General features: G+C 48.3%; 1 protein-coding gene and 1 pseudogene across 2 annotated transcripts; both read right to left on the bottom strand.

The window, feature by feature from the left end:
• Positions 1 to 2,229: 2,229 nt before the first annotated feature.
• On the bottom strand, positions 2,230 to 12,123 carry LOC149332375 (uncharacterized). Its single transcript, XM_089557286.1, has 5 exons — positions 11,820 to 12,123; positions 10,423 to 10,539; positions 9,134 to 9,342; positions 8,514 to 8,602; positions 2,230 to 2,337 (listed from the first exon to the last, which is right to left on the bottom strand). The coding sequence occupies exons 1-5, from the start codon at positions 11,926 to 11,928 to the stop codon at positions 2,322 to 2,324; spliced, it is 540 nt and encodes a 179-aa protein (XP_089413412.1). The 5' UTR covers positions 11,929 to 12,123; the 3' UTR covers positions 2,230 to 2,321.
• A 2,814-nt stretch (positions 12,124 to 14,937) lies between these two features.
• On the bottom strand, positions 14,938 to 18,807 carry LOC149332376 (uncharacterized; annotated as a pseudogene). Its single transcript, XR_016285159.1, has 3 exons — positions 18,583 to 18,807; positions 15,672 to 15,757; positions 14,938 to 15,228 (listed from the first exon to the last, which is right to left on the bottom strand). The product of XR_016285159.1 is annotated as an uncharacterized LOC149332376 (transcript).
• Positions 18,808 to 18,810: the final 3 nt, after the last annotated feature.

Below are 18,810 nucleotides of genomic sequence, written 5' to 3' on the forward strand. Positions count from 1 at the left end.
CCCACAGACACTACAACAGCCTCAATGGTGCAAGTCCCTCAGCTAACCTTCTATAGAGCGCCTCGCTTACCACAGAGTCCTCTGATACCAGTATCCTCCTCCTCGCCCGCCTCTCTCCTTCTCTCCTGAGAGGATGGTGCCACCTGGCGACTTCTTCAAACCGTAGCACGCTGTGCAGTCGGGTCCAGTGGAGCCCTGGACTGAGGGCCACTCTCCGGGGAAGACCGTACACCCGTACAATGTAACACCTTCTTCGACAAATAAAGCAAGCAAGCAAGCAAGCAAGCAAAGCAAAACAAGCAAATCAAGCAAATCAAGCAAAGTAAAGCAAGCAAGCCACGCCTTCACTCATGGCGCGTTTCAGGAGTCCAACTTGAGTGGGACAGCTGTCATCATCATAAGTCGAGCCGAGTCAATTGCAGGTCCAATCACCGACATTATTTGTTCCTTTTTCTTGGTCATGGTAATTCGTGTAGGGATCTTGTCAAAAGTAATTCTTTTTAAACTTTTACTTACCGCTAAGTATCATCCGCCACCTCAAAGGCGGGCAAACGTGTTTTTTGGCGTACGGCAAACAATGTCTCCAAAGGAAACTCGTAACGGCGACTTCACACTTCTGCTACACGATGCCAAGTCTACATACACGACAACGTACGACAACGTGTAGGCTGTCGTCATTGTTGGCCGCTGGTGGAGTGGCACATCAAGTGGCCGGCGGACCTAAGAAGTATCGCCGTCTTCTAACGCAGAAAACATGATTCGTTACGCAAACAACCCGCTTAACAACGTGCAAGCTTTTCACTAAAGAGTGCAGGGTTATAATAAGGTGATTGGCTGGCAACCACTCGTCACCGAGAAGCTGCGCCCACTTCGAGTTATTAGTGCAGTCGTACGTTATCCGTCAAGAGGGTCAAAAAGGGCAAGTATTTGCCGTGAGTTTAATCACGAAGTGTCAGCCACATCGTATACGTATGGCAACACGACTGCGACGTAAGACACGAGCTGCACTCGTCCTGTGTCGTAGTAAACTATAGTAGGATACAACACAAGTCTGCAGTGAAGCTTTGCCTACATTCAGGCAAAGCTGGCACAGAATTCCTGCCGTGGCACAGAATTCCTGCCGGACAAAAAAGTAGTCCGTCGATAAATCTTTTCCTGTTACCTACACTAGAAGATAACCACAAGATGAAATTATGAGCTCAAGAATTTTGCTGCTTCTGGTTTATGCTGGTTTATGCTTATGGTTTATGCTTATGGTTGTGGTTGTGGCTTATGTTTATGGTTTACGCTGGTTTGGTTTATGAAGACAGCGCATGTCTTCTCAGTGTCCCGCCTTTGTTGCGCTGTTCCCCCTAAGATGAATACTTACTAACTCACCTGAATTTAAGCTTTGCTTCTGGTTTGTTTGATATTGTTAAAAATCAAAAGATTATTTCGTGTGCTGTTGTTATTGGCCAGCGGAGGAGCACAAGTTGCCGAGTACCAAGGCCCGTTGTTGCCAACTGTCTTTTTTCAAGTTATATCCTATAATAGTACATAATCATCATACTGGTGTCGTCCAGGGTGCTACCGGGAGCAGATTTGTGGGCAAATCTTCTGGCCGAAATGAGAGCCGCCCGCTCACATCCTAATGTGTCACACTTCAAACGTTCATTTCGGTAATTCATAATGAATGCGGCATCAGGCGTTCACTTTTGTAGCGAGAGCTACACTACGCCAGCTCTTGGAGCCTTCGGCGTGGCACCCCTTGAGCTCCGTAGCCTTGAGCCGGTCGGTCACGTGGTGCGGAGCAGCTGCTGCGGCGCTGCGGCGAAACCGAGCTGCAACAGCTGTGCGCATGCGCCGTGTCAAATGTGTGTGTGGGGGGTGGGGGGAAAGGGTGGAGAGGGGGAGAGGAGTCGCAGGTGTATAAGTAATTAACCGGCTCGGCGGAGCTCTCGCGTCACTCCAAATTTAACCAGAGCTAAACCACAGCGAATTTTTACTTTTCCTCCACTGAATGTTTATTTAGGATAATATTTTCATCGCTTGAAGGCGTAACTAAAGTTTGTATTGAGCCTATCTAGAAACTATAGGCCTAGAGAAGGACGCCACTATTTCGTTGTCATGGAAACAACCGTAAAAACCAGCTCTCCACACCTGACCTCGCATGACCAGGTTTTGTTTCCCGTTTCTGTTCGGATGTTTTCTTGGCGTTCTCGTGTATAGTGTTCATGAAGTGGGCCCAGGGAAATTTCTTAAATTATTTATTTTTGGCGTAACAGGACTCCGCTCCAGGAGTCTTCGACAACTGCACCAGGTGCCTGAGGGCGGCCATCTGCTCATCCTTCCTTGTCCCTGAAAAACAAACAGAAGAAGATCGCTAGCTCAGACAATGACAGATGTAAGCTGAAAAGTCAGAAAGAAATCACAGTTTATTAGGCAAAAAGCTCGAGTTAATTAGATTTAACTGATGACCAGCTGCCATTAGATAGAACGAGGAGGTGCAAAAGGAAGAATTCATATCAGGCCGGCTGAGTCATGTGGAATGATGAGCTCCGGAAACTTGGCAGCGGTAGTCATGATGATGATGATGGTGGCAATGACCCGCTACGTACAGTTATTCGCTCGTGTCAGTTTCGTATTTATTCTTTACAGTTCAGCCAACACCCGCGGATGTTCTTCGGAATCTGGCACGCATATGACCTTCCTTGAAGTGCTGCCATCCACCAAAAATGAATTGTTACGTAACTCTGACCTCTTTACCACTTGCATACAGATTACGCGACCACCGTCAGTACTCAGTCTACCCCCCTCCCCCCCCCCCCCCCCTCTTTAATTTTCTTCAGCACTAGGCTGATGGTAAATTAAAGTTTCAATGGTCTACATTCTCGGATAACTTTCTTGGAGCTAGCAGGCGTACTTACATACTCACCATAACTAATAACAAGCAAGCGTTACAGCTTTGGTGTTGACATTAACAGTAGTAGTAAGTGGATGAATATTAAAGGAAAATGCACGGGCCTGTGACTGGGGAGTTGTCCCCACTACCACTGCCAGGGTGCCGATAGGAGGGAGGAGTATAGGTAGAGGAGGAGAGGTGTTGAGATATCTTGCCTGAATTGTTAATATAACGAACACAAGCAACGCGACGATCTGCAAATTGTTAAACTATACATAAACTATGCGTTGTCATGTTAGAAGGGTCATGGGAATCGGCCGACGCCATTGGCTGGAAGTGGGGTCCTTTAACGAGGGAAAGCCACTGCGTTCTTGAGTTGTATCCGACTATGGGTCGGAACGCGTATAGCATAGGCCCGGTGACGTCACAGTGTCCTTCGAACAGCTTGATACCAGTGACAGTTAATGGTGTGCGCTATACAGGCAGCCTTTTATCAGCGCTTACGCAGTGGTTGATGTAGAAGCGGTGAACATTAGAGTGTGCAGTCGCTGCCTAGAGAAAACAATATGGCTACCACCGTCTCCTTTCCTCACAGTGGGGTGAGAAGTCACGGCTTTTGTTTTCAAATCGATTAGACTCTTTGGGGAGTTTAGTCTGACACTGGTATGCAATTTAATAGCTCTTCTCCAGTGGGTAACGGCGAACGCGGTGCACGTGAAATTTTTTTTTCTTCCTTTCTTTACACCGCGAAAAAGTTGTCAACGTAGAAAACCGATAACCGTTCCATGGCGCGCGCACCGCGTTATCACAGAAGACTCCTTCAGCACTTTTCTCCAGGTACAGGTGTACCGTGAAGGCAGTGCTCTGACCCTGTCTTCAGCTAGGACATGTAGACTGGGCTTCCTTGTTATCGAGCCCGTGAGTTTTTGTTGGCGCTTTTGGTTTGCTCGCATCGCGATGTTGTGTGCGCGTAGCACTGCAACTTGAAGAAGCGGCTAGAGGCGAACCGCGGCGTATCCTCAGCGTGCGGAAGGTGCGCATCACGTGGTGCTTTATTGTGACCACATCTATTCCGAACAAGCAAGCCTAGAGAGCCCATACTTCTAATGAACCATATCCATAAGCAAGCCCACCGCCGTGGTAGATAAGTGGTTAAACCACAGGACTGTTGAACCCGAGGACGCGGGTCAGCATAAGTATGGGCTCTGTGCACAATCGAAAGAACCTCAGTTGGTCTAAATCAATCCGGAGCCCTCCACTACAGAGTCCCTTACCCATATCCATATACCATACCAGCCGCCGCGGTGGCTTGGTGGTTATGGTGTTCGGCTGCTGACCCGAAAGACGCGGGTTCTATCCCGGTCGCTGCTGTCGCATTTCGATGCAGGCGAAATTCTACAGACCCGTGTATATTGTGCGATATCAGTGCACGTAAAATAACCCCAGGTGGTCGAAATTATCCGGAGCCCTCCACTACGGCGTCCCTCATAGCCTGAGTTGCTTTAGGACGTTAAGCCCCGTAGAGTTGTGCCTTTCTCAAGACCGGATACCACCACTCTTCTTTCGGACTTTATGAAGAAGACGCTCGGCCCATCCCTCTTAAAAGGCTAGATGCGGCAGTGAAATTATTGGTTCCGCGTGGAATTCCGTGCCCTCATGCATGCTTGACGCATAAACTCCGTTTAGATGTCGTTTTTACGCGAAAGTATTTATGTTTAATTGGATTTGCGGACTCCCCCGACAGTTCCACCTGTGGCATAACCGAGACCATGAAGCATGTACTAGTGGTGTATATGCGCGCGAAAAACTAACGTGGGACGCTTCCTTGAGGTGTTTAGACAGCAGGCCCCTATCGGAGGACTTACTACTAGGCGCATGGCCGCAGAGTTGGAAAGATGTCCAGGCGATGCAGGCGTTTTCACAATTTTTGAGTGGCACGGGACTCGACTTGCGGTTGTGATGCCATAAATATAGTGAGTGTACATATTCTCATGTCTGTTCTCACCACATCGCCACCCATCATGACCCTCTTTCTTATCCTCTTCCCCTTCCCAGTTCAGAGTAGCAGGCGAGATATTCATCTTTCCGGCCGACCTATTTTCCCTTCCAGTCATTAAACGTATCTGTCTCTCTCATCTCTACTGAAAGAAAAAGTTGTATTATGCAATAACCTCATAGGGTTTGTCATTAAAATGTCATAAAATTATCATACATATGTCATACAAATGTCATTCATTTCTGCAAAATCATACATTTGTCATACAGATGTTATACAGTATGATACAAATTTTACAAATTGTATGATATTTGTATGACGAAGCCTGTATGAGGTTACTGTATCATACGACTTTTACGTACTTTTACAACTTTACAACATACATTACAATTTTTACATTAAGCAAGCAAGCATACGGAACCTACTTTTACGCCCCGCTGCGGTGGCTCAGTGGTTACGGCGCTCGGCTGCTGACCCGAAAGACGCGGGTTCGATCCCAGTCGCGGCGGCTGAATTTCTATGAAGGCGAAATTCTAGAGGCCCGTGTGTACTGTGCGATGTCAGCGCAGGTTAAACCCAGGTGGTCGAAATTTCCGGAGCCCTTCACTACGGCGTCCCTCATAGCCTGAGTCGCTTTGGGACGTTAAACCTCAATAAATTCATCATCATCATCAGCCTGACTACACCCACTGCGGGGCAAAGGCCTCTCCCATGTCTCTCCAATTAACCCTGTCCAATTAACCGCAATAAATTAAACTAAGCTAAACCTACTTTTACGGAATAACTCCCATACGGAGCTAGAGCTGTGCACGGGCCACAAATTTCAGCCCGCGCCCGGCCCGAGCCCTACACTACTGACGGAGGCCCGGCCCGGCCCGACATTGAAGAAACCTAAGCCCGCCCGGGCCCGGCCCGAGTTAAGGCCCGACCCGGACCCGGCCCGACCTGCATGCAAAACTGAAATTGAAATGACGATGAAACAGAAAGAGATAATTTAAGGAAAATCAGTTTATTTCAATGTTTTTAAAATGCTCGGCTCTCATGGTCTAGATGAAAATTAGTGAGTATATGCAAACACGGCGCTTGTACAGAGTTATCACTCCAAGTTATTATGTAAAAACAACAAATCGTCCATTGATGACGGCTTTCGAACCTTGCAACAGTAGGGCGGCTGGAGCCACGCAGGATCAATCGCGATCGCGAAGCCCGGCCGGCCCGTTCGAGACAAATATGCCGTGGCCCAAGCCCGGCCCGGGCCCGGGTGAATAGACTTCCGCAAGGCCCGAGCCCGGCCCGCGGGCCGGGCCGGGTACGGGCTTTCGGGCCGGCCCGAGCCCGTGCACAGCTCTATACGGAGCACCCATACGGAACACCCATACGGCGGCTTAGAGAAACGGCGGCATGTGACGACGATTCCCATCGCGTGTTCCTTTATCACGGCCACACCCATTCGAAACAAGCGGACCGAGACAAGCTGGCGTGAGCGTCGGCCTTCCCAAGCGAATGGCTCTCGTCTCGCGAGCAGCGAACACGATACGGTCTCGCGGTTATCAGCCCGAAAACCCCACTGCGGGGCCCAGCGTTTCTGGGCTTCTCTCGGAAATCGCTAACGAGACACGACAGGACACGCGGCCGACGTGAACGCGCGTGGCTCTGTCCCTATCTGGTTGGCAGCACCGGGAGGAGTAAGATAGGGCTCCGAGACATGTCCCGCGGCTGAGAACGGTCGTGTTCAAGGCTGGCGGTCAGGGCACGCAGGCCAACTCCGGCAGAACGATCTTGGGCAGAAACTCAAGTTACCATCTATCTGAACTGTATACACTCTCTCACAATGCACTGGCGCTGAACTGAAACCCACAGGTGGCCCAAACAAACCAATAGCCAAATTCTCAGAACTGTTGTCATCCAAGCGCGATCCTTGGTTGCCTCGCGCTCGTTACTTCGGCAGTAGAACATTGAAGGACTATGGCAGTAGTGACAGTCCAGCATACGGTATGCAGTGTGTCAACCAACGTTGGATAGAGAATATTATCCATGTTTTCCGCCGCTGCGGTGGCTCAGTGGCTATGGCACTCGGCTGCCGACCCGAAAGACGCGGGTTCGATCCCAGTCGCCGCGGTCGAATTTCGATGGAGGCGGAATTCTAGAGGCCCGTGTAGTGTGCGATGTCGGTGCACGTTTAAGAACCCCAGGTGGTTGAAATTTCCGGAGCCCTTTTCTACGGCGTCTCTCATAGCCTGGGTCGCTTTAGGACGTTAAACCCCAATAAACCAAACCACTATCCATGTTTCCAGCGGTAACAGTTTCCGCCACCTTCAATGTTTTCTACCAGAGGAGCGAAGGACACACGCGGCAAGCCTTTCGAGCACCTGCCCGCCTTCTTGAGTTTGTCGCATATCTCTGAAGTTGAAGTAGCCTTTGGCCCAAGGCCGAGGGTTCGAACCCCTCCGGGGCAGCTGCGTTTCGGTGGATCGCGATGAAGTTTTATAGACGGGTAAAAACACCCGTATGGAGATATGTCGATGCATGTTAAAGGATCTCACGTGGCTGTAATCAACCCACACTGTTGCTTTGGTACTTCAGTAAGTCAGCCAATCAGTTAGTCAACCACTTAGTCAGTCAGTCAGCCAATCACTTGGTCAATCAACCAAGTAGTCAGTCAGTAAGTCAGCCAATAAATCAGTCAATAAATCAATTAATCACTCAGTCAGCCAATTAATTAGTCAATCAATCAGTCAGTCAGTCTGCTAATCAAATGGTCAATCAACCAAGCAGTCAGTCAGTTAGTCAGGCAATAACTCAGTCAGCCAATCAATTAATCACTGCGTCAGACAATTAATTAGTTACTTAGTCAGCCAATAAATCAGTCAATCAATTCGTCACTCAGTCAGTTAGCAAGTCACCCAATCATTTAATCACTCAGTAAATCAGTCAGTACGTCAGTCAATAAATTAGTCAAATCAGTTGAACTAACCAGCAAGTTAGTAAGCCAATCAATCAATCAATTAAGCTGGCGCAGCCTTATAACCTCTCAACCAACCAATCAGTCAGTCAATAAGTCAGCCAGTCAATTAATCAGTGAATCAATCAAGCTGCCGGAACCTTAATAGAACCCCTAGCCGAGAGAACCATTCGTGCAGGGAAGCTTGTAGAAATCGGTAACGCCACTGTAAGATCATTTTGAATAGATGCAGGCGCCACCAAACAGACCGTGGGAACGAGCAAGACGGGAGCGCCCCGGAGAGGAAAGAAGGCTATCGCGGTGCGATAAGCAGCCGCGATGGGTTTAACAACTGCTTAGACACACTTGAGCCCTCACGTGCCTCGCTGATTGACCGCATACCACCCGAGCAAAGTGGTTTTCAAGCAAGTTGCTCTCGGAGCTCTTGAGTGCATCGCATAAATTCCCACTTACAATCACTTAACAAAAAATCTAGCGCTGATCGAAGTTGAAGTTCTTGGCAAAGCCAGTTGAACCGCTCCCTTCCCTATAATTTCACTGTGATTGGGGCACCCTTGCGGTACTGCACACATTGGAGTATTCTCGAGGCACAAAACAAACTATACGCGAAAGCTTAAAACTGGCTGCTTTGCTAGAGCACTTGTAGAAATAAAGCAGTCCCTGTCTGTACTCACAGAATCTCGACGGGTATCAGGACGCAGGCGATAGGGTACTTGGTCGTGCCTTCTTTGTCATACAAGTAGACGGCGACGTTTACTTTGACCTGCGAAGAAGGAAGGTAGAATTCAACACAGGCATGTTCATAGTGATAAGGCTGCTTTCGCTTGCCCATAGTTCATACCACAGCGAAATTTTTGTGGCGCGGAGATTTTAAATATGCCCGAATGGCCGAGAACCTAATAACATAGTTCCTCCTGAGAGATCTCGTTCTATGACATCGTCAAAAGCGAGCTTACCCACTGGTACTGCTACAATCGGAGATGGCGTAACCCAACCACCCAAATGCAGCAACGTAGCAATCCAGAAAGAAAGAATGTGCCCGAAGAAAAATACTACACCATGGGGCCTATTTGAAGCCCTGAAGCTTTCAGAGCCCATTAGCTTTCCAAACTCCCTGCCTCCCCCAACTTGCTCCTGGAATATCTGGCTGGTGTCGGACAATCTGGGCGGCCAGAATGCCCCAGTGTGTTACATCTAGGATCTTCTGAGCTAGCAAATAAATTAATTTCCCCTCCCTCCACTCCCCGTCCGCCATTGCAAACGTGTCACGTGAGCAGTTCAATAGTGCGCATACCTTGGGGAAGAACGGCTTGACGAAGAAACCACCCGTGTGCTGGTAGAGGTGTCCCTCACGCAGACCCCGGTTGGCCTGAGTGCACTTTACGTCGTCGTCCACGGACGCAGTCGCGTTGCAAACGTTCACCTCCCGGCCGTACGGCACCATCACCTTGTCGAAGAGACCGTAGATGCGCCGATAGATGCCCCTGGTGCTGTTGTGGACCTCTGCACGCGGCCACAATCGTATTCAGAGATGAAGAAAGTAGCCTCATTTCCATAAACCCGACAGCGGCGGGTCGAGTCAGGGGATCGAGTTGAGCAGGGCCAGCCCAACTCGACTACTGCGTGTTTACATGAATTCGATTTTAGCGAGTCGAGACCGGTTAAACTGAAGCGACACAGTGTCGAGCAGCGCAGCGGGAAAAGGCAGTGGCAGCCTCCAAGACTGCGACACGGCACCGCTGTCTCGCAGGCGCGACGGCACAAGCGTAAAACGGGTTCTCATTTATCCTCTCCCCTCCCGCTAACCCCACTCTTCGACTCGATGTTTTTAGAAAGGCGGGTCAAGTGAGTTAACCTACTCTCTGCAGGCAAGTTAACACGACTCATTCTGCCGCTTATTTTACTCGACCCGACAGCGTTTACATGAACTCACCAACTGGTCTTTTGCCCGACAAGCAAACTCGACTCGACTCTATCAAACTCATGTAAACAGGCCGAGTGTCACTCTTGCGAGTCACCCCCTCTCTCTAACTCAAAGCAATATGAGCTCTTTTTCGAAACAACCCTGAAGGCGTGACCTGTCTGCTCGCAAGCTCTCCTCAAGGTAGAAAATGAGTTTCAAATCAAACGAGCCCAGCGAAACAAACGAGACAGTTTCGCCTTCGGGTAAACAGGGTTTCGAAGACACAGTAGCCTACCGCAGACAATGCTTTTCCTTTAAGGGTATTCAGCGTCTCATTTGTCCTAAGGGTGGGCCAGAGATAAATCATGGCATGTCTAGTTTTCGAGCAGCGACTTAAACCGTGGCTCCTAAGTTCATTTCGCTACGTGGGTTTTATTGAAAAGCGTTTGTACTCGACGGGTCAACGGGTCATTAGAGCAAGAAAGAGAGAACGGGACAAGGGGGAGAGAGCGCATCCCTCATGCCAACTAGACTTCAAATTCTTGCGCCTCGGGCGTAGCGAACATAAAACAGTGACTTGCAGGCAGGGACAGTCTGGAGGTACTAGAACACTGCCTCTCGATTTCCACACAAAGCAGATGCTGGTTTATGTAACAAGCAAGACACAATGAGCAACTTACGGAACTGCATCTCAAGCTTGGCGGTTGTGTTCCTGTACAGCGGGCACACTTCCTGTTCGTCACATCCTTCGAGGCGGGCCGTGGCGTGGATCCCGGGTTCGCCCTTCGCATTGGTGCCTGCAAAGTGAGAAGATGGCGCCACCCTTGAAGCCAGACAGTGTAGAGAAAAAGGAAACGCTGTACAAGAAAACGCTAACGTTGTGCGCGGCTAACGCTATTTGGCAGTTATCGTTTCACACCGCAACGAAGACGTGGGCGCAGGGAAAATAAACTTCACAGGACGTACGCTTGGTACCAGTACCCGCGATCCCAATACTGGTCGCGGACTCCCTCGCTACTGCTTCTCTTGTTTCCTTAATCCTTGAAGTTTTCTACGAATCTCTGCTGGCCCTGTTACAATATACACAAAATAACGCATCCTTCTCGGTCTCAAAACTCGCGTTTCTCTCTTCTACCGACGCATAATATGATCACCAGAGTGATGACATGGGTATATGAAAAGAGGATGACGTTAAATGGGCCCCGGAAAAGAAATATTTGCTAGTAGCTCGTAGCTGACGCATGGCAGAGCTGTTGTTTGCGCCTTATGCGAAGGTATTAGTTCTTCTCACGACCATAATCCGGTACTTTACAGATAGGGAAAGATGCAACTGGTGAAGCTGGGCACGTCGCAGGGACATTTCAGGGGTGCGATCAAACAGCCATCATTAGTTCATTGCTGATGGGTACGGCTGGGATAGCGCCAAATGCTACGAAGGTTGTCGTTATCGCACATTACTGGACGCTGAGGCGGCTAGATTCAGCTGGAACAGCTCAGCAAGTCGGATTTGGACATTAAACGTCTTAAAGCGGATGATAACAACGTGTCACTTGCGAGAATAGCAGTAAATCCGCACGTTGCAGAAAGGTATTTCATATTGCTCTTGTCCTCAATAAGATGGACCACGACACGTCCTTGTTGGTAGAGACACGCAATCTGCGACCTGACGTGTTCATCTGTTCGCATTTTGAACACCAAACTCTGAAGCCTCCTGTGCCATCTGCAAGCTGCACCTTTTCATGAAATAAAGATAAGGAAACAAGAAATGAATCTTTGATCTAAAGTCACCGGGCCACAGGGCTCGTCGTTGAGTCCTGTAATCGGGCACGCGTGGCGCACCCTGCAACTACAAAGGCTTGTAAAGGGAAGGACGACAGTTCTCACTGTGCAGAGATTCAGCGGTGCCGTAAGTTCCCGTATACAGGGCTAAACAACAAGACATATGGACTTGGGTTCTTTAGGCGAAGGCCGTATACACAAAACAGTCCTGTCCATGCGTGCCGTCTTTTAAGCCGCGACAAATCGCTGAGCCCAACAACAAATGCTTTCAAGTGACACAGCTGGTGAACAGGCTTACACTCGAGGAAGGGCCTGAACCCTTCGCCGACCTCCTGCGCCCTCGTCCAGCTGACGAGGAGACAAAGGAAGGCGACCGTCGTCGGCAGGATGCGGCGTGTCGACAGCATGATGTCTCGCGGGTAGTCTCAGATGCCGACGGCGACGGAAGGATGCTGTTTCTCTCGCGTCGAGGCAGCCACGCGCGCTGTGCGTAACACCACCCGGTGTCGTGTGCCGACTCGACTGGACGCTCGGCTCTGTCCCAGCCGCTGGATATGTGGGCCTGCTTATCGTCGGTCGACGTCTGGCTGGGTGAGAGGGTGAGGGCCTGACGTCACGTCACTGCGTGCGCGCGGGCGTCGTCTCCGTGTGAGGTCCGCTGCGATTGAGGAGGAAGAGGAGGGAGGGAGGTGCGAAACTCGAGCGCGCCGAGTCGAAACGGGACACCGAGGTTCAAGGTTCTCCTTTGCGACGTCGCAGCCGCTAGCTTACACTCGATGCCTTGTCGTGGCTGGCGACAAATTTTTATTTAGTTTTATTTTCTAGCAACTTTATTACCGTGCAGCAAAGCCGAGGCCCTTCCGTTTATTGAAAACCACACTGCATGGCTTCTGCGTTAGTGACTCCGCCTTATCATTGTGGTTCGAGCAAGTCGAAAGCTCGATAGGAGTATGCAACTTTTGATAATCTATTCTGCAAATATTTAACTCGATATTTGGTGGACTGCCAACCAAAGCTTTCCTCATCATCATCATCATCAGCCTGACTACTCCCACTGCAGGGCAAAGGCCTCTCCCATGTCTATCCAATTAACCCTGTACTTTGCCAGTTGCGGCCACCATATCCCCGCAAACTTCTTAATCTCATCCGCCCACCTAATTTTCTGCCGCCGCCTGCTACGTTTGTCTTCTCTTGGAATCCACGTGTTCTTTCTGGTTCAAATGAACGTATCTACATTACCTACCAGAGCTGTTCGACGCGCTATGCGTTCGGGTAACCAGCGTAAGCATCAGTCCGATCATTGAAATAGTGTAATAGTATGTTCCTTCAGAAACGATTTCTGCTCTTTTCAAGACGCCGCTGACAACACGAAGTCATGGGTATGTTCAACGACAGTGCACGGAATCTCTGAGACGAGGATCTCGCAACCACAGGACCCCAGCCTCGCTCGCTAGCTGGCTTGGTCCGATAATCGTGCGGAACGCACGTAAAGCGCGGTCTTGGCTGCGATTGCCGCCGCAGGAGTCATGTACACCCTGCGCCCCCTGCCCCACTGAAAGCCTCCGCTATGCTCTCTCCCACAGCAGCACCCCTTTCCCCTCAGCCACCCCCTCCCTTCTTTTCCTGCCTTTTGTTTGTTTGCTTTTTTATTCCTTCTGTATTCTCCTCTCGACGTCTCGCCCCTTCGTGGTGTCTCAGGCGTGTAAACGTACGAGGGGCCCTTTCTGTGGCAAGATTTCTGCGAATGACCGAGTTTTAGAGGAGATATTGCACGGCTCCCCATGACCTTTGATAAAGCGTAGACGCCCAAACAGCCCAGGGGACGAAATACTAGGATAAGAAAAAAGTATACGGAAAAGAAAGGAGTACTCCTTCTTTTTTTCTTCTCTTGCGCTCATTGCGCTGTTTGCCACTATGAATTTTTACCATCTCGCCCAACTAACTAACTGTGTTGCTAAGCATACACGTACCTCGATCTTCGAGAAAACGACGTGTTTCTAATGGGACAAGAATAAAGAAGCCGCGCACCGATAACGACGAGGAGCCCGTCCAGTCACGAACCTTGAGCTTCTGTCTACAAGGCCGGAGTAGTAACGAGGGCAAAGTTGAGCTGAGGTCTGTCACGTACTTTTTTTAAACGTAACACCGTATCCGTGACAACGTGAGAGAAGAAAAAACAAAATTGGGGCGAACTCTAACAACCGCCTTAAGAGGGCTCACCAGCTACAAGGCAACTCAGATTTGAACTTTTTCTGTCGATAGATGGCAGCACCTGAGTACCCTAAAAAGGAGGTAAGTTCTATTCCCCCTCCAGGTGTTTAACGTCCCAAAGCTTCTCAGGCTATGAGAGACGCCGTAGTGAAGGGCTCCGGAAATGTCGACCACCTGGGGTTCTTTAAGGTGCACTGACTTCGCACAGTACACGGGCCTCTAGAGTTTCTCCTTTAAAGAAATTCAACCACCGCGGCCGGTATCGAACCCGCGTCTTTCGGGTCAGCAGCCGTGCACCATAACCACTGAGCCATAGGTTATGACGTGATAGCGCAATGGGTTGATTCCCATATATGCAGAATGTCATTATCTACTTTACCCTCATAGATCCTTGGGAGTCCTCATACCCCTCCTGGCGCAGTGGTGCAGCGGTTAAGCGATGCGCCACTGCCCTGCACACTAAACAATTTCTCACCCTTAAGGGTGCAAATCAGTTTGTCCCCAGACGAACACCCTTTGCACCCAAATGGGTGCTCGAAAAAGGGTGCTGAGATAGGGTGCAGACATCAGCACCCTTAAGAAAGGGTGCACAGCATGAAATTTTGAAGGGTGTAAAGGTTGCACCCTTACTAAAGGGTGCTATTTAAACCATAACACCCTTCAAAATGGGTGTTGGAAGGGTGCTCCGCATTGATTCACCGAACAAGCAATAGGCTAGGATTGATGCAAGACAGCAAATGTGTCCATATATGTAGAATGATCGAATCTGCAGACAATGCTGGATTGACAGGCCACTGCTGGCAACACATTGCATAATGTTCTATAGCTACCCAGTTTTTTGGATCACATGCATGCCAATCGAGGGCACCTCCATGCACACATGCATGTGCCGGATATGCTTGGTCACCGTCCAGACATGCCTGCAAGGAAAAATTCATTACGGAAAACAACACTGACCACTTCAGTAGTAACATACACTTCCTTAACAACAAAGGCAGATAACACATCATACAGCAGGGCCACATTTTCCTCATTTGAGGCATGTGCGGGACACGGAGCCTTGTATATATGCATATCAGAGTGCACATGAGTGAGTGCATATGAGGCTATAGTTTTGGCATAGCAGAGCAAATTTATTAAAAACACCAATAAAACACTTCACACAATGCATCTACATATCACAGAAAAATACACATCACCCTGACTATACTTAACTACACATTTTTGTGACTTTATTGAGAAACTTAGTAGCCACTACTCTTGGTGTGCTTAGTGTGAGGCCAAGAAAAAGGCGCTCTAACACTACAAGCGTGTTGCAGAGCTTGCGTTCGTACTGGACACTGAAGAGCCAGTTGGCCGATAAAACAGCCGCCAGCCCCTCCTCTGCGTTTTTGACCATGAAGTTTCTCCTGATCCACCTTAATATGAAGAATGTCTGCTTCTTCAATCTGCTGTCCAGTGAAAATTATAAATGGCGTTGCAGGAACGCTCAAGTCCTGTTGTGGCAAAAAAATATTTCATTATTAGAAACAGCCCATGAGGGATTAATTCAATCCCATCTCTCCATGCTTAAGTCACCCTCTTTATAAAGTTGTCTGTACATTATACATTTTTTCAATACAATACAAAGAATGTTAACAGTACAAAATGGCTTGTCTCATATTTACACATGCAATTTTCGTTTATACGCAATGTTAATTTTTGGACCATAGCCAGCAGCACTCACAATTCTTAGATGACAACTTTATTACCTTTATTTATTTATAACACATTTGCTAACAAAATTTAAACCATTACACTAAAGTAATTACGTTGATATTAGGCTTCTCCTGTTTAATGTATAAGATTAAAGCTCAGCAACGTCTTAGACCAACGTTTTCAGCAAAGCAAATTAGTATAGTACACACGCATTCTAGCAGCACAAAATTAAGAAACTTACCTTCTCTCGCACAAAAAAAGCTGAGAGCCCATTCATCTCTTTAACACTTGCAGACAGTATCCGCACAACTGTGACTGTTAGGATGTCTGCAAAAGCAAAACATTTATAGGGAATGTTTGAATCCACTTTTTTATTATCTTCTTAAAGTTCCCTAATTATATGACAAAGGCTGTTTAGAAAGTGAGTTGTTTGTAATCTTCTGTGCCCACAAGTAATGAAACATTGCTGCTAGGTTAACATTATCTTATTTAAGTCTGCTGTATCTTGACGGCCATTCCAACGGGTCTTCAAATATTGTCTAGTGCTTGACACAGCTGAAAACATTCCTTATTTACACATATAATTGTGCTATATTACAACAGTTTTCTATTCCACACACTAAGCAACATGCCATCAAATTCTTTCCATTCAGGACCAGATACGAGTTGCAAACATCGAAAGAAGCAAACCTTTAAACACAGATAAACTCTAATGCTATGCCTATAAGATGATTTAAGAGCGTACGTTGTTGGGCTAGTCGGTCAATCATGGTGAATACAAGGGGGGGTACTGCGCACAAAAAGACAAGGACAAGAAGATAACACAACAAGCGCAGACTCGCGACTAACTTTATTTGAAAACACGATACTCCTTTTATAGTTTCAAACTGTCACATCACACACATGTGGAAACCAAAAAACCTTTCTTCATTCTGATACAGTTTGATAGACGGGTCACTTACGCAATCTTTATCCTTCAGTTTGATACAGAACGCCTCCGCCAACTCACGCGCCACCTGGTCACGGCTCCTCCTCAAAACTTTTGTATCTGTCAGCAAAGGCAGGCAAGGGTTATTGCGCGTAGCATCCGGGCATGCGCCACAATGCAGGGGTAAATTCGACCCTGTCCCTGATTTCATGGAAAGCTGGTGCTCTCTTAAGCGCTCATTCAGACATCGGCCTGTCTGGCCGATGTATACCCTGCCACAGGTGAGGGGAATCTGGTATACCACACCCGTCTGGCACCTGACAAATCGAGTGGCATGACGCTTCTCGCAGTCCGCTTTCCTCTTCCCTCCGGACATGACCTGAGGGCACAATGAGGCCAACTTGCATGGGGCGGTAAAAACTACCGGCACGCCGTAGCTTTTCGCCACGTTCTTCAAGTTGTGGGAAATTCTGTGAATATACGGTAGAACCGCTGGCCTCATTTCCTTAGAACGGCCACTATCCCGGCACGTCCTATCTTTCAGTTTGCGCAGAAGCTTCTCTGCCACTGCAACAATGATTGAAGCAGGAAAACCAGCCTTCGTCATCCTAATTACCTGATTATTGAGGCTCTCGTGCACCAGGTGAGCGCAAGACTTAGACAAGGCGCCCTGCAGGCAATACGTTCCGATAGCCCGTTTGACTGTCTTGGAATGTGCTGACCTGAACGGCAACAGGTCTTTCCGTGCACGTGGTAAGTACATCCAGCAAACGTGATCTGGTGTTAAAGTCAGGTTAATATCTAAAAACTGTAGCTTGTCATGTTCCGGTAACTCGTGAGTAAAGGTTAGACCCTTCCCATGTCGTCTAAAAATCGATAAAAATTCTTCCACAATCACAGTGTGCGTCGCGCCAGGTCGATCTTTAAGAAACACTAAATAGTCATCAACGTACCTAAATATTTTCAGAGTTGTCTCATCGTCAAAATAGCGCACCAGATTTTGACGATGAGACAACTCTGAAAATATTTAGGTACGTTGATGACTATTTAGTGTTTCTTAAAGATCGACCTGGCGCGACGCACACTGTGATTGTGGAAGAATTTTTATCGATTTTTAGACGACATGGGAAGGGTCTAACCTTTACTCACGAGTTACCGGAACATGACAAGCTACAGTTTTTAGATATTAACCTGACTTTAACACCAGATCACGTTTGCTGGATGTACTTACCACGTGCACGGAAAGACCTGTTGCCGTTCAGGTCAGCACATTCCAAGACAGTCAAACGGGCTATCGGAACGTATTGCCTGCAGGGCGCCTTGTCTAAGTCTTGCGCTCACCTGGTGCACGAGAGCCTCAATAATCAGGTAATTAGGATGACGAAGGCTGGTTTTCCTGCTTCAATCATTGTTGCAGTGGCAGAGAAGCTTCTGCGCAAACTGAAAGATAGGACGTGCCGGGATAGTGGCCGTTCTAAGGAAATGAGGCCAGCGGTTCTACCGTATATTCACAGAATTTCCCACAACTTGAAGAACGTGGCGAAAAGCTACGGCGTGCCGGTAGTTTTTACCGCCCCATGCAAGTTGGCCTCATTGTGCCCTCAGGTCATGTCCGGAGGGAAGAGGAAAGCGGACTGCGAGAAGCGTCATGCCACTCGATTTGTCAGGTGCCAGACGGGTGTGGTATACCAGATTCCCCTCACCTGTGGCAGGGTATACATCGGCCAGACAGGCCGATGTCTGAATGAGCGCTTAAGAGAGCACCAGCTTTCCATGAAATCAGGGACAGGGTCGAATTTACCCCTGCATTGTGGCGCATGCCCGGATGCTACGCGCAATAACCCTTGCCTGCCTTTGCTGACAGATACAAAAGTTTTGAGGAGGAGCCGTGACCAGGTGGCGCGTGAGTTGGCGGAGGCGTTCTGTATCAAACTGAAGGATAAAGATTGCGTAAGTGACCCGTCTATCAAACTGTATCAGAATGAAGAAAGGTTTTTTGGTTTCCACATGTGTGTGATGTGACAGTTTGAAACTATAAAAGGAGTATCGTGTTTTCAAATAAAGTTAGTCGCGAGTCTGCGCTTGTTGTGTTATCTTCTTGTCCTTGTCTTTTTGTGCGCAGTACCCCCCCTTGTATTCACTATAAGATGAAACCCTGCAAAAATAATTTGACACAGAGTGTAGGTCTGAAATATAGCAATAAAGCCTTTGTAACACTACTCACATCGCGTTCGCAGCCTCTCTGGTGCCATTTCTCCAGCACGTCGGAGAGAATCCATTATGCTTGCTTCGCAAGGAATGAGTTGCATTTGGACTGATTTTATGATCTTGTCAATCCCCTCTGCTATGCAAGCTGAAGGGCTGACCTTCGTAAATCTCTGAAAGTCACTGCAAAACTGAAAAAAAAGTATGTAAAAGTGCTTTACAGCAAAACAGCAATGCATACAAAGCG

Source organism: Amblyomma mixtum, chromosome 8, assembly GCF_055824585.1.
Source record: "Amblyomma mixtum isolate Tamu chromosome 8, ASM5582458v1, whole genome shotgun sequence".
Classification (NCBI taxonomy): domain Eukaryota; kingdom Metazoa; phylum Arthropoda; class Arachnida; order Ixodida; family Ixodidae; genus Amblyomma; species Amblyomma mixtum.